At 35.9% G+C, this 26,696-nt stretch overlaps 1 protein-coding gene across 1 annotated transcript in view; it reads right to left on the bottom strand.

Annotated features, from left to right (window-relative positions):
• Positions 1 to 879: 879 nt before the first annotated feature.
• The window catches only part of PGM2L1 (phosphoglucomutase 2 like 1), a 37,458-nt gene continuing 11,641 nt past the window's right edge, over positions 880 to 26,696 (bottom strand). Inside the window, exons 2-14 of the mRNA XM_084893397.1 lie at positions 24,174 to 24,341; positions 21,229 to 21,335; positions 20,451 to 20,535; positions 18,769 to 18,852; positions 15,630 to 15,823; positions 14,621 to 14,810; positions 14,220 to 14,317; positions 13,238 to 13,418; positions 11,475 to 11,568; positions 11,025 to 11,154; positions 10,611 to 10,800; positions 8,712 to 8,845; positions 880 to 6,345 (exon numbers count right to left, since the gene is read on the bottom strand). Of these exons, the coding sequence (XP_084749523.1) occupies positions 6,243 to 6,345; positions 8,712 to 8,845; positions 10,611 to 10,800; positions 11,025 to 11,154; positions 11,475 to 11,568; positions 13,238 to 13,418; positions 14,220 to 14,317; positions 14,621 to 14,810; positions 15,630 to 15,823; positions 18,769 to 18,852; positions 20,451 to 20,535; positions 21,229 to 21,335; positions 24,174 to 24,341 (1,758 nt within the window). The 3' untranslated portion in view covers positions 880 to 6,242. The remainder of the gene's footprint in view (positions 6,346 to 8,711; positions 8,846 to 10,610; positions 10,801 to 11,024; positions 11,155 to 11,474; positions 11,569 to 13,237; positions 13,419 to 14,219; positions 14,318 to 14,620; positions 14,811 to 15,629; positions 15,824 to 18,768; positions 18,853 to 20,450; positions 20,536 to 21,228; positions 21,336 to 24,173; positions 24,342 to 26,696) is intronic.

Here is a 26,696-nt window from a genome sequence, read left to right as displayed (position 1 = left end):
ACTTCTTTTCAGGTGTAACTGATTTGAAATAATAAATGGGTGAAGCCAGACTAAGCTTTGAACGAAGAAAATTTATCCTCAAGCGCCACTACACTTTTTATGGGGACACATAAGCGATAAAGTTTATGGTACAAAAACAGGGATAGTTGATGAATTGAGGGTGCACAAATACCAAACGAAATGATTCTTGATGTTTGCAATTCCATTGCTAGGCGTTATCAGCAGTGCCCAATCCAGAACAATCATTAGTTTGAAAACAGGCACTGACAAAAAAATTCATTTCTGTAGATTCATTTAATTTTGAAAATGAACTGTATGTTAATAAGCACTGAGTTTATAACCATTCAATGTGTGTACACATTTTTTGGGACACCCTGTTTTTACTGGGCACCTACTCTGTACCATGCTTGGTTGTAGGCAGTATTAAAGTAGTGAAAAAGCTATACTCATGGAGACCATGGAGACAAATTAATAATTTATTTGTTCACTTGCTCATGTGCTATGAACAATATTAGCACATGCTAACAACATGGACAAATGAGGTCAATTGAAGGACAGAAAGAGAAAAATAACATGGACAAAACTTTAATATTAATTTTTTTTTCTGGGACTTCTGATAAACCAATATTTTATCAGAATATTTATGTAGGCTCAAAGTAGATTCTAGGATGTGTCACACATATTTTAAAAAATGTATTCAGTGTGGATACCAAACTTGATGAACTACACAGTCCTAGTATCTAAGATATAAAAATTACACAGAAATTCATGCTTATAAAAAGTTGTTTATTTCTGACAACACTTCATTTGGCTGAAACCACAAGAAATCCACAACACAAATACTTAAAGTGCAAATTCTCAGTATTTAACACCCTGGTGTTTTCTTGGGGGGGAGGGGAGCAGAAATGGAAAGATATCGACAGAAACTGTTAAAACAAGGGCATCATTTTGAACTACTACACAGTCAGAAAAACGATTCATTCTTAACTGCACACATTTTATCTGGCATAGATGTCACAAAGAGTTTATTTTAGTCAATGATGTACACAAAGAGTTTATTTTAGCCCCAAACAAGAAGGCCTCACCATATATAGATGTGGACTCGGGAGTGGCTCTTATCAGAATTATGCTGAATCATAACGCTGAAAAAAAATAAACCAAATAATACCAAATTCGTTGTGACTCACTTGGACGGTAGCACTAGCAGGCTCAAAATGGCACTTGTGTTAGTGACATTACATAGACACTTTCTTAGCCTTCTTGGCCAATACCTTACTGTGAATATAAAATACTAGGCCTTATGTGCAATTTCCAAATAGGAATATGCTCTGCTTTTCCCCAAAGAAACTGAGTATTTAAGGATGTGTGTGCTTAATAAACATTACTTATAAATTTTAGTGGTGAGAATTATTATGTTTATTGTTTATCAAACTATTTGCTTCTTTAAAATAAAATCCCTTAATTACTATTATCACCAATTAAGCACTCTGTAACAGGTACTTAGTTACCATTCTAGGTGGTGTGGATACGAAAAGTAATAAATGGAGCTGATAGTCAAGAAAGATCGTAGTCAAGGAATCTCAATAAATTAAAGAGAACAAAGTGGCCAATATCTCTAATTATAAAGTTCATTGGTAACATAACTGTTCCAGGTCAGTTTCACTTGTCATCAATACTTTCAAAGCTCAGGTACTGAAGAGCAGGAAATATCCGATCTATGTTCTATGCTCATATCTCCCACACCGAGTCTGTGTGTGTATGACCAGGCATTTGCGGCAATGGGAGGGGCGTTTGGAGGAGAAAACTGAGAGGCCACATGATAAACACGGCGCTCCAATCTTCAGTTTTGGTGACGACTGAAGGGGTCATTTTTATATCAACATAGTTTTATTATGGAGAATGCAAAATCCGCTTACATTTCTGAGACAGAACATGAATTTCATGGGAGGTAGGCTGCTTCTGATTTTGCTCTCAGACGCCTTCCCCTGCACATTCTGCTTTAGGGTCATGCTGATGGGAAGATCTGAGAAGCAAACTTTAGCTCGGTCACTTTGCCCTTGGTCGATTTACCCATTCTTGTATGTTCTCTTTTTTAAGTACAGAGTCTTTAATGAATAAAGGGGAAAGATGGCTTAATGAATCTAAACAGTATGATGAATATCTTAAGGTAACCAATGGTCAACACTAACTTTGTTTCCAACTAGAACTAAAGTCATGCTGTGTCCTGAGACAAGGACAGACTCTCTTTTTTCTACTTGGACTCCTTCTGGTTTATGGTGAGAGGCTTTGAGACATAAATATTTAACAATAATTTCCTCAAATCTTGTGCTTTGGATACCCAAAATACAAGGAAACTGAAAATAATGACTAGAGTCATTTTGGTTAGTATGACTCTTTCCTCATCAGTTTTCTAGAGCAATCTCAGAAAACAAGTGAATTATTAAAAGTCATAATAATTTAATGTATAGTATCCAGGTAGACCACAAAAAGTTATGAAATAGCTTTAAAATTACTTCTTACAATGTCTTCTCACAATAACAAAATACTCAAAAATAAACTACCAACTTAGTTTATGAATACGTTTAAAGCATTCTGAAAGATACAGTTAAAGATTTCTTATCAGTGAGGTAACAGGGCAGTAGCATTTCACAGTAACAAAATGTGGGAGGAAAGAGGGAGGTAGAGAAAAAAAAGACATAAAATTAAATTTATCCAAGCAGAATCATGAACAACAGAAAAGATCTGAAAGAAATACCAATAGCAGCAGCTCATAGAACAATTTCTCCATTAAACTCCAGCTAATACCTTTATTGCATCAATTCCAGAAGCAATCTGCTTAAACAGAAGTTCTATTTCCTACATAAAGATATCCCAAAGTGTCCAATCTCTTAGAAACTCTCTGCTAAAGTTATTACATCCAAATAACAATACTGTAAACTTAAAACAAACCCCTCAAATACCCTATAAAGCTATAATATTCTTCAAGATGAACAAAATTGTGTTCAAGTCTCACTTAATTTGCCAGATTAAATTAAAAATATCTCAGAAAGTCTTTTTCACTGCACTCATGCATCTATTATACTACTCAACAAATTTATCTTATGAACTAAATTCTTACAGATATGGAGTGAAATTCAAATGTTACTTTCAGTGCTCTTTATGACATCTTTGTTCCAACCTGAGTTATAAAAAGAAAAAAGAAAAAAGGTTTAACCTACAAAAACCATTTTGCATGTCCTATAACATTTAAGTTTTTCTCTTAAAAATCAAAATCAAGTCAAAGGCTTCATAATGATTCCTGCCCAAGATGTTAAATCTTAAACTATTCATGTTGTCTTTTTGTTCTTTTTTCTTAAAGACCCCTATTCCCTCCTATTTTATGCTTCTTGGAGATGGAGGACAGTTTGTTATATTCCTTCCTAATTTAAGTCATACAATAAAAGACTCAATAACTTATGACTCATTAAACTATCTCAACAGCTTTCTCCTCTCCAGAATTAAATGCTCTTATTATTTTGTTACTTTTTCTCAGAGGTCTTATTTTCCAATCTATATTTTATTCCTTTTCATTTCTGCTGTATCCCCTCCCCAGTTCCCATATGATCCTAAGAAACAGCCTCCTCTCAGAAACTGAGTCAGTAAAAGGAGTACTTTTTCTCATGCCTTAAAACATGGCCCCTTTAGTGGTCACCAATAATAGAAAACAAAGGTTCACACCAAAGAAACACAATTAAACAACTTGCCCACAGTCCATTTATCCCCGGTTTTTAGGATGATAAGTTTGCCCTTGACAAAAAGCATTTCCTGTGCTACCTTATTGACCTTTCTATTGTTTGCTTATTTCTACTGTTTATTCCCAACCTATGCTTTAATCTTACCCCACTAATTCTTTCCTTTCCCTAGATTTCTAGAAAATCCCAGTTTTGATCTGCACACTCAGTGAGGATGCATTCATTCCCATGATTATTGTTTATAAAGAAAAAGACAAACAATACAGAGACCAAAGTTGAGACCTATTGGTCAGCACTTCTGTCTGACCTGGTTGGCTGGGACTACTGAATTTACCCTGTTAGGCAAGTGTATGCCCACTATGTCAAGTTCATGCTAACTATCACACTCGAACAGACTTGAGAATTTAGTTAGAATCAAATAATTTCCTCAATTTATGCACTTTGGGAACACTTGCAAATTTTCATTAACTTTAACTCTGGATTTTTAAATTTTTGCATTAAGAATCCAAACGTTAATAACTTTTCACCTTGATTAAGATGACTTAAATGTTGCATTACATTAAAGCACTAATATAGAACTGTTCTCTCTACAACAGAATGACAATCATAACATGGCTTTAGAGATTGTAAATGGGCTATTCTATCATTTTAGCTCCACTTTGTTCTTCAGTCAATGAAAAACAGACACTGAAACCAAATATACACATTATATATATATATATATATATATATATATAGCATTGTTCATACCACTTTGTATAATTTAGGCCATTTCCTAAATTAATATCTGCATTCCTAAAAGTACATAAAGCAAAAAATTCTACACACTTCTTCAGTACGAAGCCATTGAAGACAAACTCATTTAGAAACATGGTCCTCTACATTTAGCTAGCTGTCTATTATCTACAGTCATACAAGATCCAGCTGGACAAAACTAAGAAAGGAATACATTAACAATAGTGGCAATACAATAAGTTGAAAATTACATTTTGGTTTTATAAGTTCAACCAAATGTTAGCCAATAGCGACAACAAACCAAACCATGACTTGGTAAGTATTTTAATCAGTTCAAATTTATGTCATTATTTTTAGGAAATAAATTCTCTAACAACAGTTATCTTCCATAGGCAATTTGTTTAGATGGTTACACCCAAGACCTTGTCATTGTTACTTCTTATCTATACCACATGTGTAAGTATTCTGTGAGCTACATATAACAGGATACACTTTTTAAAAGGATTACACCGTGCCTCTCCCCTGTCTCTTTAGAAAACTGCAGAATCAACCAGTGACCTTCCAGTTTTTTTTCCACACTAGAAAAGATAAATAGTTATCCTTGTGATAAGAAATTGTATAGAAGCCAGAAAGATGTTAGGATAAACTGGACGTTAGTTTGAAAATATGTAGTTTTAGTGTTTCATAATATCTAAAATCTGAATGTTTTATTTCCTAGCAAAATTGATATTACTTCATCTGATAAAGGAATAAATCTACTTATAAATATGTAATCCAAATGTTAGACTTTTAAATGAATTCAGAGCTCTTTTCTCAGTTCAGATCTTTTTCTTGGCTCAAAGGCTGTGATAACTAACAATTCTAACATGAAGATGCTTTTAACTACAGTTACATGGAGTCTGCTTGTATTAATCATTTTATATACATTCGTAAGATTTTAAAGTCAGCAAACCTATTTAATATAGAGGGAATGCACCTATATAGTTTGAAAGATTTTCCTGAACTGCCTGAAAATTAATGAATTAAATTATATTCAATGCAGGAACACTGTTTCAATTCAAACCATACCCTGAGAAGGCACTGAGAAATTTGACAAGAACCAAGCTTCTGGAATATTGCCACTATTGTCTATGTTGGATAAACGTGGGATTTTACATACATACAATAAACTTACACTGCACCGCCAGCACCTGAAACAGAAGAGCTGGACACCACATTTGTAACATCTGTGCTAAGCTAGGAATGCTAACTACCCTATCTATCTCAAGTAGTCTAATTTGTAAGTCAATACCTATGAAGTAACATGATACTTTTCCACAGTATTCTGAGAGTAGTGCTGTTTTCTTGCCAATTTTATGAAATAAATCTTAACTCGATAATTATATAATATTTATCTGCCTATTTTTTAAAAAAACACAAAACACATGCTATACACAATTACAAGAATATGGAACTAAGCTTACTTAATCACACTTTAATAAGAAAACTCACTTTTGCACATTTTGTTTCTGTTCAAGGAAGAATGACAAGTTACAATAATACTTTTAACGTAATGACTTTTGTTCAAGATTATGAAACTATTTGAATCATTTTCTCCAGACTAGTCATATCAAAGTTACATAGTTTGTTTAGTCAGCCAACCAAAGAGAGAAAATAAAAGGGCTAAGATACTCGGCCAAATGAGACAGAGAGGGAATGCTAACACAAGTTCGATGCCTGAAGCTCCTGGCTGCCCTGTGCCATGTGACAGCGCAGGGTCTGATGTACGAACGTACACTACACAGAACGCCAGATCAGCCCATTTTTGCTGGGCTCCAGAAAATTCTCTATCAAAACATCAATGAGTTTCTTCAGTTCCTCTTCTAGTAAGGCAATGTCACTGAGGAAAAAAAGGAAGAGTTTGAATTTCATGAATTTCACAGCCTTAACATTTTAATTGTTATAACAATTTAAGAAGGCATATGCCTGATGGAATGATTAAACAATTGGTAAAGAAAAGAGAAATTTACTCATTTAAACTAAAATAAGACCAAGGGGAGCGGAGTGGTAATCACACCCAAGAAATATCACAAACTGAGGTTAAACTGCATTAAGAGGAGACCCTTGGGACATGGTACATGGATGAGTTATAATATACCTCCTAGGCGAGGCAACTTAACGGCTTAGAACACCAAGACTGAGTATTAAGAGAAATAACTTCCTGAAACACTCTGAAGAATAACCTGTACAAACACTATGGGATGCTATGGCACTGTCTTTCCGGCAGCAGAAGGAAGTGTCGCTATGAGAATGAGATGTCTGAAAACTAAATGTACATTTACAAGTATATCCCTCAAAGTCATCAGCTGAAGAGCTGTTCCCAGAAAAGCCTCTTGTAAACTGCCTTCAGTTAATTTACCCACTACTCAACAAACCAGTTTTTGTTATTTTAATAATCATCCTTCATTTTTATATACCTTTTTAAAAAATATATTTTATTGATTTCAGAGAGAAGGGAGAGAGAAACAGAAACATTAACAATGAGAGAGAATCATTGATCAGCTGCCTCCTGCATGCCCTACCCTGGGGATTGAGGCCATAAGTCAGGTACGTGCCCTGATCAGGAATCGAACTGTGACCTCCTGGTTCATGGGTCAACACACAACCACTCACTGAGCCTCATCGGCAGGGACATCCTTCATTTTTATAAAAATGTAGCATTACTCAATTTGGTTTACTTTAAACTCTGCTCTCTCCACCACCACTCCACACCCTCACCACCAAAGAAAACACAAAGATTTAGGGAAATACTAAATAATGTACCTTGGAGACAGTTCCAAAAAAATCTTCCCCAAAATATATTGATCTATGTCAACACTATAGAAGGTACTACTTTTAATAAGTTTAAATAGCCTTCGAATATGTTTATTAAAGTTATTTATTCGCACACTCTTAAAAGGAAATAAATTGGGCAGGTTAAATAAAATCATATTAGATGCAACAAATGAATATTTGGCAATAAACGATTATTTGTTGATCTTTTTTTATATTTACTATTAAACTCAGAGAGCCTATCTAGGAATATAAATTCACCAAAATTTAAAAATTCAATTCCCAAATGGTATTGCTGCTTTGAAAAATTGTCCAGAAGATTCTCAAAAGATTAAATATATAATTACCATATGACCCAGCAATTCTACATACCTACATACCCAAGAGAAATGAAAACCTATGTTCACATAAAAACCTGTATGCAAGCATTTGTAGCATCATTATTCATAATAGTCCAAACATCTATCATCTGATAAATAGGTTAAAAAATGTGATCCAGCCAAAACCAGTTTGGCTCAATGGATAAAGCGTCGGCCTGCGGACTCAAGGGTCCTGGATTCGATTCCAGTCAAGGGCATGTACCCCAGTGGGGAGTGTGCAGGAGGCAGCTGATCCATGTTTCTCTCTCATCGATGTTTCTAACTTTCTATCCCTCTCCCTTCCTCTCTGTAAAAAATCAATAAAATATATATTTTTAAAAAATGTGATCCATACAATGAAATATTATTGAACCATGAAGATAAACAAAAAGAAAGTACTGATTCATGTTAACATAGATTATGCTTAAAAACATTATGCTAAAAAAAAAAAAACACACAAAAAACCCCCCACCACAATGATATATAACCTCAAAAACAAAACAAAACACATTATGCTGCCTGACTGATATTGCTCAGTGACTGAGCATTGACCTATGAACCAGGAGGTCACTGTTTGATTCCTAGTCAGGGCACAAGCTAGGTCTGAGGGCTCAATCCCCAGTGGGGGGCGTGCAGGAGGCAGCTGATCAATGATTCTTTCCCATCATTGATGTTTCTATCTCTACCTCCCTCTCCTTTCCTCTCTGAAATGATAAAAAACAACAACACCCAAAACTTAAACCATCATGCTAAGTAAAAGATGCCAGTCACAAAGAACCACATATTGTATAATTCCATGTCTATAAAATGTTCAGAATAAGTAGCAAATCCCTAATGGGAAATAGTAGATTGGTGGTTGTCTAGGGCTGGGGGACAGGGGAATGGGAAGTGACTGCTAATGGGTATGGGGCTTCCCTCTGAGGTGATGAAAATGGCCTAAAATTTATTGTAGTGATGTTGGCACAACTCTGGATACACAACTACTGAATGATATACCTTAGTGGGCGAACTCTTTGATATGTGGATTACATCTCGATAAAGCTTTTACGTATATATTTAAAAAGTCAATTCTCACCTCTGGTCAGGTGATGCGCACATCTCTGCATAATACTTTATCTTTGGTTCTGTCCCACTGGTCCGAAGCGTAGCAACACAACCATTTTGAAAAGTGAATGTGATCATCTGGCTGTTTTTACTCACAGGCAACACCTATGCACAATTGTAACAACAGCTTAATTACACTTGCTTTGTGGGTATAGAGTTTCAGGTTAGAAGATGGAAAAGTTCTGGAGATCTACACAACAATGTGAGAGTAGTTAACAATGCTGAACTGTATGGCTTAAAAATGGCTAAGTTGATAAAGTTTATGTTTTAATTGTTTACCACAATTAAAAATTAAAAATTTTAAAGAATTTTAAAATACAAAAAATATTACATACATAATTTACAAATATACCACTTGCTGAACATTTACAATACAGTCATTGGGTTATACACCTTTCCTTACATACATGGTCTCCGGACCCCAACAATAATCCCGCAAAGCAAGCATTACTGCCAACTTACGGGCAAGCCTCAGGGTAAACGACCGCTCAAGGTCACCAGCTAAGAGCAAGAAGGTGAAGCCAGGTCTACCTGTATCAAAGTCCAAACTGCCTCTACATTTGCAAAGTTTATTAATTCACCAAAGCAGAGTGCACATATCCTGGAGGACAGGCAAAACAATTCACTGGGGTTCAAAAATTAATATTTTTACTTCAAAACTAAAAAAGCAAAAAGAACCAAAGCTTTACTGACAGTAAATATACAGGTTAACACTGTTCCTCTTCCTACACCACAGACTGGTCTGTGAAGGCATCTTAAAGGAGCTGTGGGGGTTGACAGTGGGACCGCTGCTTTACAGGGAGTTAAGAGGAAAAGAAGCAAAAGATAAGAACTACGATAAGCATAGCAACAATAGAAAAATAAAAAGAGGCAAAAAAAAAAAATTGGTTCTTTAAGTAATTTACAAAGACACAAAGATAGATACACACAGATGTGCATATGCACCCAATGCCAATGACTGGGGACCGATATTTGTGGCTGAATGTATACACACAGAGAGAATATGGGTAGGAGAAGAGGCTACAGGTTTCCCCAAACATATCAGGCCCCCAGAATCTTGAGTCAACATCACAACACTATAAATGAAAATTTAGGCTAACAACAACAACAGTAACTAAAGATGATCAGCAAATATTTGTTGGGCACCTACCATGTAGGCAGGACATTGAGAGGCATAAAGGGACATCAGCAATGGATCTGCCACATACAACACGGCTAACATAAAGCAGAGAGTGATGAATGACAAGAGGAAGGCACAATATGCATGAAACCTCAGGAGAAAGATATCTGCTTATGGGAGAGGGAGGGGACTGTGAGGAGGTGACATTTGCCTTAAGTCTTGAATATGGCTAAGGTGTAGACCTGAACAGTAGGAAGAAAAGGTAGAAGGAAGAACTAGCTTCAGAAAAAATAGATACATTTTTTAAAGAAGAATATATGCAAGGAACTATAAATTGTTCTATTTGGCTGGAGGTATATGGATTAAGTTGAAAAGAGGAGATTACAACTAGAAAGATGGGTAGCTTTGAAAAATAGGCTTTTGGACTTCATTTTCAACATTATTTATTTAGCATCATCACACAGTCTCCCTCTTCCTCCCTCCCTTTCTCTCTGCCTTTCTCCTTCTTGTTCTCACCTCTCCAGGCCCAGAGGGTAGCCTATACTTGGGGATTGATAAGACAGGATCGGAGTCAGAGAGCCAGTTAGTGGACTTAGAACAGCTCTGCGGCAAAGCAATGGATCCTAGTTTCAGGAAACTAATTGGCTTGAATTTCCTCTCTTTTGCCCTAGTATGGAGTTAAAAACTGTTTTCTCTCTCTCTGTGTGTGTGTGTGTGTGTGTGTGTGTGTGTGTGTGTAAAGGTACTTACTGATTTCTTATTAGGCTGGCTGCTGTCATATCCAGTGGTAACGTCTCGAGTATGCAATATAGCAAATGTCCCACAAAATTTTGGATATTCTTTTGGAGAATCAAAATTGCGAAGCCTTTCAAATATACGTTTGATGGTATTTGGATCATAACACAAGAAATATGAAGTTTTTGAAATATGATAACCATACCTGCACACAAAGATTTAAAGTGTTAAAATCAGCTTTCAGGTAACTCTTTAGAAAAGTATATATTAAAGATACCCGAATTATAGTATTATGTAGAAAGTGGCAGCCCTTAACTCAGACAATTTTAGTCCTTTTAAAAAAGGATTGACTATTTCTCGAAAACAAGTTTAGCTGGAAGTAGGACAAAGAAAAATTTAGCACGTGCAATTCATAATAGTAGGACTTACTTTTCATAAACCTTAACCAGCTGCTGTTTCAATGTTAAATTCATGGTTTCCAGGTAAGTTGCCATCTCAGCAACAACAGCGGCTGCACTCACCCCATCTTTATCCAAAACTGAAGTCCCACATAGAAAACCTGAGAATTAAAAAAAAAATCTTTAAATTAAGCCTGTAATAAGTTCATTGATTTTACATTTCTTCAGGAGGACCAATGAATTTAAATCCTAGTAATAAATGAAGCACACTGATATGGAAGTTATTTAGGGGACCTTCAAGGGTCTTTTTTTTTTTTTTTTTCTGATGAGAAATGTACCTACACATTTCTGAATGCCCTTTGGTTTTTATCACAACTCAGAATACAAAACTAGAAGACAAAAATTCCTCTCTATCCAATCACTACATTAAAAAAAAGATACCCTCATTCAAATGTCAAAGGTTTTAATATTTACTACATACCAATAGACTCTTCAAATGCAAAAAGGACTTCTTTCCCACTTTCCAGGAGGTCTTTTATCCTACTTCCAATCCATTTAAAACCTGGTAATGTTTCCTGAAATGCAGAGGAGGCCACTCTTGTTAAGTGACACTCTCATAACACATATTAGAGAAAAGCAGGTCTTAAATGCACTACGTAACACTCACAGAGATTGTCTGTTAGGGCTTTTGGCCCATAACGATGTACATGGTGGTAAACATGAAGTCACAAAGTGCACGGACACATGCACTGCCCCAACTGGTGACCTACTATTTATCAAAATAGGTGATTTACACCAAATATAATCTGATATTTACAAGTGGTGACACATACAGTCACAAAGTAACGTATTATGACCACCTATTATTAACAAGTGCTTTCCATCACTCTTTTTAAGGCTCACAAAAACCCTGTTGCTGAAACAGGTTCAGAGTCGAGTAAATTTGCCCAACATTATGCTGCCTATGAGAGATGGAGGCAGGATTCGATTGCACTGCTTCTCAGAAACTGTCCTGTCTGTAAGCTGTATTATAAGCACTAGAGGAAGAGTACTTATGAGGTTGTGATTTATTCCCTTGGAGTAATAGAAGGCCATAAAGCTTTTTAAGGATGCACCTTCAATATTATCACAACATATGCCTGAACCAAGTGTTCTTTACCATAACACCAAGTCCTTCTTTGGTAATTAGATTTGAGGACTTTTCATCTGATGAGCTATTGTTCCCTTCATAGACATGAACTGTTTTAGAGTCAACAGAAAGAGCATGTGATACACAGCGACTCGAGAGCTCAGTATCACCAACTTAAGATTCCTCCTTCACCTCTCTACCGCCTCCCTGGAAAATACCATAACGTAATGTAAAAGCCAAAATCATCTGGCCGCCCCCCCCCCCCCCCCATTCCCAACAACAAAAACAAGGAAGTGCATTTATGATATTGGTCTTTAGAATCATTTCCCCCCCTCTTTTGTGCTCATTATGCATTTTTCTTGCCATAAATGATAAAAATGTTAACATTACTTGTAATTCAGAATCTTAGGCTTACATAAAATTTCACTTTCTTCTATTTTGCTATTTGTATTTTAGAAAGCCTGAGTTTGAAAGCTCTAATTTATTAAGACAAGTACAATTTTCTTTTGACCTGTAACTTGACTGCGGCTCAAGAAAGATGCACAGAGGGGACATTTTCACTGATACTGGGCAAAGATGGCAGAGGAAGAGCAACTTCATTGACCTTAGCCCCAGTGGCAGTCAGCTCAGTCAGGTTAAGTGCCTGAGGCTCACAAAGGTTCCTGATCTGTGTTGGGAGAGAGGCATCATTCTTTTTTGGATGTAGAATCTCTGGGTCTTAATTTGCAATTTCGAAGACTACTTAAAGTTTCTTAAGACTGAACTTGAAGAGCCTACATAAGTGGTTCCGGACACCTACAATTTTTTGGAATGGAGTTTATGTTATTGATGAAGTCAGGAGCCAGATTTTTCTCCATATGGAAACCAGATATTACTGTATGGAACAATAAGCATTAATGCAATTTTTAAAGAACACCTAATCTGTGTTTCAGAAATTCACACACTAGGTGAATTTGGCTCAAGAGTCTAAGCTATCAGAAAGATTTAATGTTAACAAAATTAGAGAAGAAGTGGGAATCATAAATGAAATTGATAAGTCAGTTTTTGTGGGGAGATGGCTTTAATGTATAGAAACAGGTTTAGAAAAGTGGCACACAGGTATTATCTATTCTTACTTCAAAGTGAAATCCTTCTTTAAGTGCAATTGCCTTCAAAATTTTGGAAGAGACTGTGGTGGCTAACATATAAATGTTCTTCACATCAGCATTTCCTGATTTACTTTTCTTCCAGCAATCAAACATCCACCACCCAAACAGAGCTGCCAACTCGTTTCCTGAGAAAACTTTCCAGTGACCACTGCAGAGAGAAAAAAACTCATCAGGAACTTTATAACTTCTCATTAAAGCTTCTCGACCCCCAAGACCTACAAATCACCAATTCAAACAGTATGGTATGGACTCTTTGAGAAAACATTTACGACTACTTTTCTAACTGACCAGGGGTGAGCTTAGAGTAGAAATGGTAGCAATGTCTTTTGGAAAATTGTTACTTTTAATATCCTATTTAATTGGAAGAAAATTAATATAATGTCCTTTCTACATCAAGACAGTTGTCACAACATTATAATAGCAAAAATACATAGCAACTCAAAGGACCAAGATTAGGAAATGATCACATTGATAAGCAATCTGTCGTGATATTATGCCATTTTAAAGTTTAATATTGTATTTTAAACAATAATTAAGGATAGGGGAAAGTGCTCACAGTATGATATTAAATAGAAAATAATCTACATAAATATACATGGTGGGGTAAAAGTAGGTTTACAGTTGTTCATATGGAAAGTAATACAATCATTAATAAATAATACAAGAATAACCTGTTTTTCGTACTCTCAACTATAAATCTGCTTTTGGCCCATCCTATACAGTATGGTCATAATTTTGTAAAATCAAATATATCTTAAATATTTGAGTAGAAAAAAATGCAGAAAGAAAATGTGAAAATATCAACCTAGGTGGTTATTTCTAGATCATGGGCTTACAGGAGATGTATTTTCTTATTTTAAAAATTATTTCCAACAAGACTATTTGACTAAAATAAAATAAAAATTTCATCAAAATTTAAGCTTTTAATCAAATAACAGGTTCTACTGACTTTTCCTGAAGCTCTGCCACCGCCAGTCTGTCTGCGTCAGGGTCTGTGGCGACCACTACCCGGGCATTTTCTTTCTCTGCCAGTCTCAAAGAGAGTTCCTACAACAGTGACCCAAAAGGCTGGATTGTATTAAAGACATTCAACTCAATGTTAATATCCCTAAATGTGGGCACTATGCCAATGATAGGAATTTTAGAAGGAATACAGTTCAGCTAAATTTAAAATAAGCCTGGAAGTAGGGATATCTACCACAGGGATCTCAAACAAAACAGAATATATGGCTCCCATATAATTTAAAAGATGTAAACTAAAGTGGTTTCTGCTTTTGAAAGTAATCTTTGAATTGTCAATTTGATTAAGTTTAATGCACTAAGAATAATTTAAAAATAAAAGAAAGATACCAGCACGGATTCCCCCTCTTCAGGATTTGGACATTTAACAGTAGAAAAGTCTGGGTCAGGATCTTTTTGTTCTGGCACTGGAATCGGAGGCTTAAAACCAAACACTTGAAAAGCCTTCTGCACATAGTCATGTCCAACCCCATGAAAAGATGAATGTACAAATTTCAAGGTGGTCTTTGAGTTTAATTCCCTGTAAAGAAAAATCATCAATCAATCTAAAGCTCATTACTTGGGATACAATTACAACAAGCTCTACAGATAGCTAAAATCTGTTTTGTAGAATAGGGAAAATCTACTCAGCAAGCCAGGATGCTTTCTAGCAATGTGTTAGCTATTTATAAAATAGTTATGGACATAGACAAGGAAAAATAAATTTTTAGAGAAAATTCCCCAATCTTATACAGAGAGAATACATATATTTAGCTAAACTTTTTAAATGACTTTACTGAGAGTTAATTAATATACAATACTTCCATTTAATGTGTACAATTCAATGGCTTTCACTATATTCAGTTTTTCAACCATTATCATAATCAATTTTAGAACATTCTCATTACCCTCAAAAGAATCTGCACACCCCATAGCTGCCATATTCTAACCCTCCCACTCCTCCCAGCCATAGGTAACCACTAATGTATTTTCTGTCTGTTTCTGTCTCAATAGATTGAGATTTGCCTACGCTGGACATTTCATATACATGGAATCATACAATACTTGATCCTTGGTGACTGGCTTCTTTCACTTAGGATAATGTTTTCAAGGTATATCTATGCTGCATTTTGCATCAGTATTTCATTTCCTTTTATTGCTGGATAATATTTCATTGTTTGGATATATAATATATCATATTTTATTTGTCTCTTCATCAGTTGATGGATATTTAGGTTATTTTCACTTTACTAGTATGAACATACTGTTTAGCTATAATTTTAAATATAATAAGCAGCCAACACATTTTTATAGGTATTTATTTCCCTTATCTGTTAATCCTATAGTCCCACTTGGGTACCTGTGAAAACAGATCTTTTTCAGGTCTTCCATATATTTACTACAAATGTCCTGCAGAGGGTCTTTCTTCAGTGGGCTGGTGTCCACTAAATTATCATTCCAAGATCCATTCCAGGGTTCCACACATTCTTCTATACATTTCAGAATTTCCTTGTCATGAGGAGATGTGATCTGAGCACCTGTTTCCCAATAAACCTAGATAACAGATAAATACTCTTATAGTACTTGAAATATTGGCCAGATATTTTCTTAGCTAGAGATAGTTGACTTTATAAAGAAGCACACCAAATTAATCAAGTATAAAATGTCAACATGGGACTAGATTAATAAATGCCAAAATACATTGATGGTATATTGAGGTCAAAAAGTTTCTGAATCACAGAGGTAGGTTTCAAACACAAACCATACTCTTAACTGCTATTCTATACTGACTATATAAAGTTATTTGCACATATGAAGAAAGATTATATGTAGAAGGACATTCATTGTAGCACTGCTTATAAGTAGATCAGAAACAAATGAAATATTCACCAACAGAGGACCAGTCAAATAAATTAGGATTCATCTATATAGATTTTTAAAGACCAATGAGGCAGATCTATCTATCTATCTATCTATCTATCTATCTATCTATCTATCATCAATGGCTCGATACAGAGAATTATCTCGAAGACTGTTTCATACTGTTGTGTGAAAAAAGTTAGGGAATGACAAATGCATATATGATTACACATGCATAGACTATCTCTGGAAGGAAACTAAAATTGGGAACAGTATTTGCTTCTGAAAGGGGTACTGGGGAAAGGGTTAGGAGTGATAATATTTATTATTTAACTTTTCAGGCTGTTTAACTTCTGTATTTTTTACCTTGTACTTATATTTTAAGAAAAAGAAATTTTTGAGGGTTTACTATGTGACAAATGTGTTCAACAACAATGAATATCAAAACAGACTAAATACTTCCACCCACCCATAAGTTTATTATACTGGGAATGGTGGGGAGGGTGTCAAACAACCATGTCAACAAACAGATAATTTATTATAAAGAAAGCAGGGCCCTGGCTGGTTTGTCTTAGTGGATAGAGCATCGGCCTTTGGACTTAAGGGTCCCAGGTTTGATTCTGGTCAAGGGCACACGCCCCGGTTGTGGGCTCAGTCCCCAGTGGGGTGTATGTGGGAGGCAGCCAATCAATGATCTCTCTCTCCCTCTCACTTCCTCTCTGAAATCAATTTAAAAAAGAACAAAAAAGAAAAAGCAGATAATGAGAGATAGTGATAAGTTCTGTGAAGGAAATAAACAAGATAGATTAGGTCACTGAGGGAAGCTATGTGAGATAAGGTGACCCTGGAAGGTCTTCAAGGAAGAAACATCTGGGCAGGAAGCTGAAGGATGAAAACAAGCCAGTCTGCGAGATTTGGAGAAGAGCAATCAAAGCAGAGGAAAACAACAATTACAAAGCCCCAGAGGCACGAAAGGACTGGGTAAGCTGGAGGTACAGGAGGAACAGAGAAGAGATAGTGTGGCTGGAAAGCAGTGAGCACAGGAGAGGAATGAATGAAACGAGGTTGAAGAGGTAGGCAGAGACAGAGTCCTGTAAGCCCCAAGGTAAGGAGTTTGGATTTTATTTGAAGAACGAGAAGCCACTGAAAATGTTAAGGAAGAAAGTAACATGACATGTTTATATTTAAATGATCATCTGGTCACTTGGTGGAGCATGGACTGCAGGGGGAACAATGGAAGGAGGAAAGAGACCAGCTTGGATGCTGTAGTTCAGACAGAAGATAAGAATGCTTTGGAATGGTGGATGTAGAAGATATGGACCGAAGTAAACATATTCAACATATACTGTAGATGTAGACTGTGTAGAGTCTGTTACTGGATTAAATGTTAGCAGTGAAGGAGTGGTGTTATCAATTTTCAGAGATGGGAAGACTGAGAGGAACACAGTTAGGTGTGTATGTGGCAGGTTGTGGGGAAATCAAGAGCTCTGTTCTGGAGACACCGTGGTAAATTTGAGATGTCTGCTTGACATCCCAGTGGATATCAAATAGGCAGCTAGATATGGGAATCTGATACTCAGAGAAGAGCTGGGTTATTAGCTCTCTTGACAGCTGACCTTTCTTTTCCTCCTTGCAACTCTCTCATTCCTTTTGTTTTTGTGACACCAAAATTTTCTGGCCTTTCTCCTACCTCCAGCAATTCTTCTTAAAGATGATATTCTGTACAGATCCCCTCTGGACCTGCTTTTCTGCCATATATTGTCTCTGGGGTGCTCATCCCAGAGACAATATATGGTTGAACATTTAAGGTAAAGAACTTCCAAATACACTTAAATACTCTAATATGTATGGTGACCCCCAAATCCACATCTTCAGTTCAGATTTCTCCCCTGAGCAACAGATCTTTATATCTAACTGCATATAGGACGTTGCTTGCTACCTGGCTGACCGAATATCTCAAACTTAATATATCCAAAACGGAATTAATCTTGCTTCTGTGACTGGTAGTACTACCCACTTAGCTGGGAGTATTGGTATTAAATTTTATTCTCCCCAGGGTACCTGAAGACCTTCCACACAAGAAGAAAAGCAAGTATAAGATCATGGAGTCATCACCCTGAAGCCCCAAACACTGGCTCCATATTGTGCTGTGTGTTTTCTGTTTGTCCCTCCAGGGCCACTCTTCGCCCTTCTCCACCCTACTTCCTGTCCCAGAGGCTGACACATCGAGTGGATCCTGTGGCCAATGGGAGCCCTGGTAGAAGGTCAGAGGGAGAGGACAGTGATGTCCAAGTACTATTACTCTGGCTCTCTTCCTGAAAACTCCAATTCATTTAGATACAATATGATCATATTTCTGAAATGGAAGACAGGATGGGTTCGGAACAGAATGGGGAAATTGAGGACAGTAAGATGGAGGTAATGAGACCGATGAGGAGACTTTTGTTATAATAGTACATGTTGAGAAGTAACAAGGGCCAGTAGGGATACACATTCTTTGAGGGTTGGCCTCGATGTTTTTATCTCCCTGTCCCCAATGTCCAGTTCTGCTCCCCAGTGTAGAAAATAAGCCCATCATGTATTATTTAAATAAGAAAGGAGATATGTAGATAAGCAAAGAATAGGAGCCCGAGGTATACCTTGTATCCGTTATCTTCTTTGCGGTTGTGAGATGCTGTAATCATCACACCTGCAACTGCTTTGAGCTTCTGGACTGCATATGGCTGGAAAAAAAAACAGCAACAGCATAATTTCCTGGCAACTCATACACGTGACATTAGAATACCTTTGACTAAATAACAGGAAAAGACATCGAGATATAAATAGCCTAAAACCTCCACCATCATTGGGTGGGGCCCATTTCTAAAAGGTCAACAATAATCACCTGTTAGGCTGAATGGCTTTCCCCCCTAGTCTCATTTAACTTAGTCATATATATATATATATATATATATATGACTAAGTTAATAAAATATATATATTTATTATAAATAATAAAATATATATATATATATTTTATTATTTTGTTCATTTAACAAATATTTAATGAGCATCTACTATATGCCAGACACTCCACTAGACTCTGGAGATAGGAGTGATGAATATAACCATAAAATGTTAGAACTGGAAGTAAATTTAGAAATCACCTAACCCAAAATAATTTTACACTGAGGTTTATCCAACATTATACAATCATAAGGGAGAAGATTCAAGGGTAGAATATAGATCTCTTGCCTTTCAATTTGAAAATCTGGGGCGGGGGAAATGGAAATCTGTATATATACTTTGTAGGCTCTATATTATATAAAGGTCAACTCACCATCTATGTTGTCAAAGTTAATTCCTAGCAGTTGGGTTTCGCCTTTTTTTTTTTTTTTTTTTTTGTAGGATGTTCCCTCTACTCCACCGTTACATCCAACTTCTCTCCTCCTGGCCATGAAGGAATGGACACATGGTCCAGTACTGACCAGAGTAACTTATCCCTTGATTTAATTCAGAAACTGGTTCACAATGCAAGCCTCTCTGCTGAAGGTAGACAAGGAGGACTGCCTTTTAACTCAAGGTTATGCTGATGAAGGCTGTGAATCTGGGACTGATAAACATACCAGCTGAGCAAATCCACCTTCAGTGAGAGAGGAAGACCACACTGGGATTGAGAGAGTTGGGACTGGCAACCCAGTGGCAGAATCCCATAAAAATGTCCTAAATTTCTGGATCCTTCCTGGTTTCTGTAAATCATTAACACTAATTATTTAACAACTCCTTCAATTCTTTGAGCCACTCAGTATATTTCTAGTAAATCACTAGTTACCATTTATAGAGACATTATCTTTTCTTCAAACATTTGGTAAAACTTGACCTATAAAATCACCTGGAGCTGGCATATTTAATTTGAAAAGATTTTTAAATTATATCAGTTTAATTCCTTTGTGGTTAGACGCTTATTCAGGTTTTCTATTTCTTTGTATTTATTTATTTGTTAATCCTCACCTGAGGATCAAACATACTAACAGTGTGTTCAAAGCTATCCTGAATTGTTTTTGCCTGTCTAATAAATCAATTTCTGAAAGAATAGTATTAAAATATTTCACCATGACTCTAGATATGTCAGTTTGTTACAGATCAAATTCTTACTTGGTTTAGCACATGCTTGTTGAATGAAAATAAATTCAGAGCAACACTGTTTTCCTTTGGATCTTCTTTTGGCACTTCATGTCATTTAATAGAGAACTATATGCAGGACAAATAATTGAATCCTGGTTGACTTAAAAAGTCTTTTCCAGAGCAGCAAACTGTAAGATTAATAACATAAAACACTTACTACAAAAGGTGTAGGAACGTATCTTGAAAAAAGGTACACAGGAACATCTTTAGCCAGTAAGACTGCAGCAGTAAGTTTAGCAAGCCTAAAAAAAGAGAGAGAAAAAATATTTCACTTAGTCTTATATACTTTTTAGAAACCTGACTTCCATAATAAATATTTCCTATTATAATTATTCTGAATAGATAGCATCCTAATATAACCAATTCCTATAAACACTGGTTATTTAAGCTTCATGCTCTAACTTAAAAAGGTTAAATGAATGAGTTTTTTTTAAGGAGCTTAACAATAAAGAGAATTGACATTTTAATTTCTTTTTTTCTCATTTATCTTTTGATGGCTCTTTTACTCAGAAATAAAACCTAAAAAATGCAAAAATAACAGAGAAAAGTGCAACAAGAGACTAATAAACGCAATATGCATATGATGTCATGATAATCTATGTGTAAAAATAACCTAAAACTATTAAAATGGGACTACAATGAGAAAATATAAGCTACACCATTATTCCTAGCCAGTGCCTTGTTCAAAACAGAAAATCATAAAATAAGCACGATGCTGTTCTAAATACTAACACTAAATATTTTTAAATGTTGCTCCTTTCTGTAAAAGCTAAAGCTTACCTTTGAAATGCTTCTATTTTAGCTCTAAAATAAATATTAGCATGTGATCACATTTCTTATTGACAGTTTCCTAGTTCAGATATCTAGTTACTGATGGGAAAAATTGAGCTTTCCCCCCTAATCCACTTTAACCTCTGAGACAACGAACACTGTACCTCTGGCTGCTGCAGCTGCTGGTTACTTGCCCCCGGGTATCATACCCAACGACAAAGCCTCTCTGCTTGAAGTCTGAGAAACATCTCTCCAGGTATTTGTACATCCCCTGAAGCAGATAAACACAAAACATTAGCTCCTGAGCCTGCGTTTTTCTATGATTTAAAAATCTATTATTTTTATGTGCAGTGTGCAGTTTATGGGCTCCTGGGAAGCTGGCTTCTGCCTTTCTGCCCATGTTTACCAATGTGGAAACAATACTGTTCAATCCTCAAAAGGGAGATGTCAAACATTTATTTCCTGGGGTTTCAGAAACGTTTAATACCACAAAAATATAAAGTAAATATTAAACAAAATGCATTACATAAAACACGAAGGGGGGGAAAAAGGGATGTGCTAAAAATATTATTAGAAAGGCCAAAAGAAATTGTTTCTTGCCTTAAGGCTGTAGAGAACAAAATTTTGACCATTTTAGGCCTTTCTAAATCACAAGACAAAAGCTAATCAAAAGATTTCACCTATTTATGACACAAACATTTTTAGTCAACAACATAAACCTTCATTAGAACATTTCTTAAAATGGCTTATCCCATTTCTAATTCCTTAGTTTTAAAATCTCACAGAAAAGAAAATCCTAAAAACTAGAGTATCCCCAACAGTCAAGGGTGATGAAAAATGAAGTATTTAATATTGAAAACATCATGAAAATAGCTAAAACCATTTAACTAGCTTATGAATGATTTGGTAACATTAACACTTTCATTTCTAAAAAATAATCCTATATAATAAAAAGGTAATTTGCAAATTGTCCCCTTGGAGAGTTTGACCAGAGTTTGACCAGGGGGCAGGGCCGGCTGGCCAACCATCCTGGGGACCCTCCCCCTGGCTGGCCCAGCCTCCAATTGGCTCTGTTTGGGGTGGGCCAGCCAGACCCCATCCATGCACAAATTCCTGCACTGGGCCTCTAGCATTTCATATTGTTACAAGTTCTTTAAAGCTACTTTCACAAATGTTGCCACACTCAATCCTTACAACCCTAAAAGGACAGAAATGCAGATACCATTTCTATTTTTGTCTGTCTTTTAACATCTCTTCAAAAAGGAAGCAGAATAAGATTGATGCTCCATTTAATGACTTGCCCAAGGCCATTCATTCAACTAAAACCAAGTTATACTGATTAATTAAAGACCTACCATGTGGAAGGCACTGCTGTAACTATGTGGCAGCACCTAATGGAGTCCCAGTGACTTCTGGACTCTTCTCCCAGGGCTCTTTCAAGAATAATTATTCTGCCCATCATAGCTCACTGGTTGAGCATCGACCTATGAACCAGGAGGTTCAATTCCAGGTCAGGGCACATGCTCAGATCATGGGCTTGATCTCCAGTAGGGGGCACGCAGGAGGCAGCCAATTGATGATTCTTTCTCATCATTAATGTCTCTATCTCTTCCTCTCCCTTCCTCTCTTTGAAATCAATTATAACACATATATACATGAATAATTATATATCCATTGATACAGGTTAATCAGTGTGGCTCAGCTGGTTGGGCATCATCCCATGCACTGAAAGGCTGCTGATTTGATTCTGGGTCAGGGCACATTACTGAGTTGCGAGCTGGATCCCTGATAGGGGGCATGCAGGAGGCAGCCAATCCGTGCTTTGCTCTCACATCAATGTTTCCTCTCTCTTTAAAAATCAATTTAAAAATCTTTTTAAAAAAGAATAATTATTCTTCCCAACTTACTTTCTATGTATGTTATGTGTATGTGTGCACATGCACACCCAAATTGGCTAGTTCCACCCACTTATTTATTTCTAATGATTATACTGTTCTAAAACCTCACAGAACCTCATATTATTCTATAATTCTTTGGTATGAAAATCCATTTTATTTTATTTCCCTCTAAAAGGGCTAAGGCTGAAGAATCAGATTCCATCTGACTTTTCTATTTCACACTCAACTAGTGTATAAATTTGCACTTTCATAGAAATTTTTTTTCAAACAGCTCCTCCATCCCATTTTATTGAGTCAAGGAATCTTCATTTAAAATGAAAGCTTACAAGGAAACCCAATATATAAAAAAGATTGAACTGAAGCATCTCTAGATGAGGAGATGGGGTCGGGGAGGTGGTATGCATGTTGTCATCCCTTCATCCCCACCCCCTGCACTAGCCCTTGGCTTTAGAGAATTCCCTCAGAACAAGGCTAAAGATGATTCACTGTTTGCCAGGATCAATTAAAATTATGACTACTGAACATTTCTCTAGTCCAGATCTATTTTTAGTATATGCTAAATGCATTTTGGCCTTCAAGCAAGTATAGTTCCTTGAAGCAATGATGATGATTCACTGGAAAGAAAAGTAATTAGTTTCTTTATTTCCAAAAATAAATTGTATAAAATGGGGAGATATAAAATAAATGGCATTTGTCATACACTATCTTAAAGAACTCTCAAATGGATATGAAGAACCAAGGGAAATATTTTCAACTAAATTTTCCAAATACTCTGATTAACCTGTATCAATGGATATATGCCACAATGGATAATCTAAATAGGGAATGTCAATATTCATTTGTTAGAAGAGTCAAAAGAAATTGTTTCTTGCCTTAAAGCTCTAAAGAAAAGAATTTTGACCATTTTAGGCCTTGCTAAATCACAAGACAAAAGCTAACCAAAAGATTTCACCTATTTATGACAAATGCAAAGTAACACTGTCAAGAAGGTGACAATGACAACTAAAGTAACTCCTATTGAGAAAGTTAGTCTTTGACCTTGAAGATACAGAAATGCCTTCTAAGATAAATCAAAGATCAGAATTTATTTTTTTTTATTTACCTTCAAGAAAGTATCTTCCTGGATATGAAGGTTTTGAGTTTTTTTTTAGAAAGGCACTACCTAATTTACCCAGTAAAAAACACCGAGTGATAAAAGTGTACAGACTTACCTGTGTTGATTGTATTACTGTAAGGTCATTGATATAACAAAATCCTGCCCCCATAGCAGAACGAAGCCCTGCAGTCCCAAAAGTCATTCGGCAACAAAGACGATCCCGAAGTTCCTTGTTCATTCCATTTCGTAACAGATTTTCAATTTGCTCTTTTGTTTTGGGATTCTATAAAAAAGAAATAGTAAAACTTAATCAGAATAACAAGCAGAGTCCTAATATGAAGCCTTTCTAAGGAGCCCATAAATGCTATGTATAGTCTGACCAGCATGGCTCAATGGTTGAGTTAACCTATTGAACCAGGAGGTCATGGTTATTGAGTTGTATAAGTTTCTTACATATTTTGATATCAATCCTTTATAAAATATATAATTTGAAAATATATTCTCCCAGTCAGTAGGTTTCCTTTTGTTGTTGTTGTTGTTGAAGGTTTCCTTCACTATGAAGACACTTTTTAGTTTGACGTCCCATTTGTTTTCTTTATTTTGTTTCCCTTACATGAGGGGACGTGTCCACAAAGATATTACTCTGACTGATGTCAGATAGTTTATTTCCTATGTTTTCTTGAGTTTTATGGTGTTAGGCCTTATCTTAAAGCAATTCCACTTCTGGGTATTTATCCAAAGAAAATGAGAAGACATTATTCAAAAAGATATATGCACCTCTATGTGCACTGCAGCAAAATCTACACTAGCCAAGATATAGAAGCAATTTATGTGTCTGTTGATAAATCAAGAAAGAAGATGTAGTACATATACACAATGGAATATTACTCAGCAATAAAAAAAAAATGAAATTTTATCATTTGTGACAACATGGAGGGATCTAGAGGGTATTGTGCTAAGTGAAATAAGTTGGCAGAGAAAGAAGTGGAATTGTACAAGCTGGCTCTGATCATCCTAGGGCAGTGGTCAGCAAAATCATTAGTCAACAGAGCTAAATATCAACATGATTGAAATTTCTTTTGAGAGACAAAATTTTTAAACTTAAACTTCTTCTAACGCCACTTCTTCAAAATAGACTCCCCCCGGCTATGGTATTTTGTGGAAGAGCCACACTCAAGGGGCCAAAGAGCCACATGTGGCTCTTGAACCACAGTTTTGCCAACCACAGTTCTCCAGAGAAGAATGCACATGTGTGAACTCATAGTACTAGTACCTATAATAGCTGGAAATGGACATAACCAACTAGTTAAATGGATCTCTGGGGGGATCTTAGCACACACACACTGAATTTACATATAGTCCTTGTTTGATAGATTTTATCTTATGTAACAAATGTCTAACTTTATTAGGCACTTTGCATCTGTTGAAATTGATACATATATATGAGATTTTTTTTTTAACCTGTCAAAGATAACCTTGATTGATTTTCTAATATTATACCAACCTTGAATTCTGGTTGTGGTTTGATAAATTTATTTTTTATTTAAGTATAGCTGATATACAATCTTACATTGGTTGTATTAGTTTTAGGTGTATAATATAGTGATTCAACATTTTTATACCTTATAATGTGGTCAAACCACTAATTCTAATACTCATCTGTCACATGTAAACTTTTCACAATCTTATTGACTAAAAACTCCTTCCCTTTTTCACCCTCCTCTTCACCCCCTCCCTTCTGGTAACCATCCCTTTTGTCTCTGTTTCTGAATCTGTTTGTGCAGAACACATGAAGGCTATATACACCTTTCCCCATGGCCAACAGCCAATGACTGTTTGCTGCAGGGTTATAACTCCATTATGCAATTAATACTCTGGAGGGCCAACAAATTAAGTTGAGATTCAATTTCACCTGAGACGAAATCTTCCCTCACTCCCCTACAGGTTCCTCCTCAGAGTAGTCCTTTTATAAATCATTTACACAAGAATCCCCATCTTGGCTTCTAGGGACCTGAACCTGAGATACATATATGTAAATATACACAGTTGACCTTTGAACAATGCAGGGGTTTAGGGTGCCCTACCGAGTGCTATAAAAACTGGCATATAACTTTTGACTCCTCAAAAACTACAGTCCCTTGGTAACTGTGGGGAATTGGTTCCAGGACTGCTACAGATACCAAAATCTATAGGTGCTCAAGTCCCTTATATATTATAAAATGACATAGATCAATGCATGCAGTTGGCCCTCTACATTTATGAATTTCCAACTGCGGATAAAACACCTGGAGATACAAAGGGCTAACTGCATATTTATTGAAAAAATATGCACATAAATGGACCTGTCTTGTTCAAGTGTCAACTGTATATACTTTTAACTTTTAGCACACAAGAAATAGAAAGAAACTTCCTGAATATGATAATGGCTAGCAATCCTAGCTAAAGCTTACAGCAAGAAAAGGAGACATAAAGTACAAAAACTGCAAAAGAAACAAAACACATATTTACAGATGAAACGGTTCAGCACATAAACAATTTCAAGAGTAAATAATTTTTAGAATGAATGTTAAAATAGAGTAGAGCTGTTGGATACCAGGTCAATATATAAAAGTCAACTGCATTTCTCTGAATCAACAAA

Source organism: Pipistrellus hanaki, assembly GCF_964339955.1.
Source record: "Pipistrellus hanaki genome assembly, chromosome: 9".
Taxonomy (NCBI): Eukaryota; Metazoa; Chordata; class Mammalia; order Chiroptera; family Vespertilionidae; genus Pipistrellus; species Pipistrellus hanaki.
This window is presented reverse-complemented; position numbering and strand designations above follow the sequence as displayed.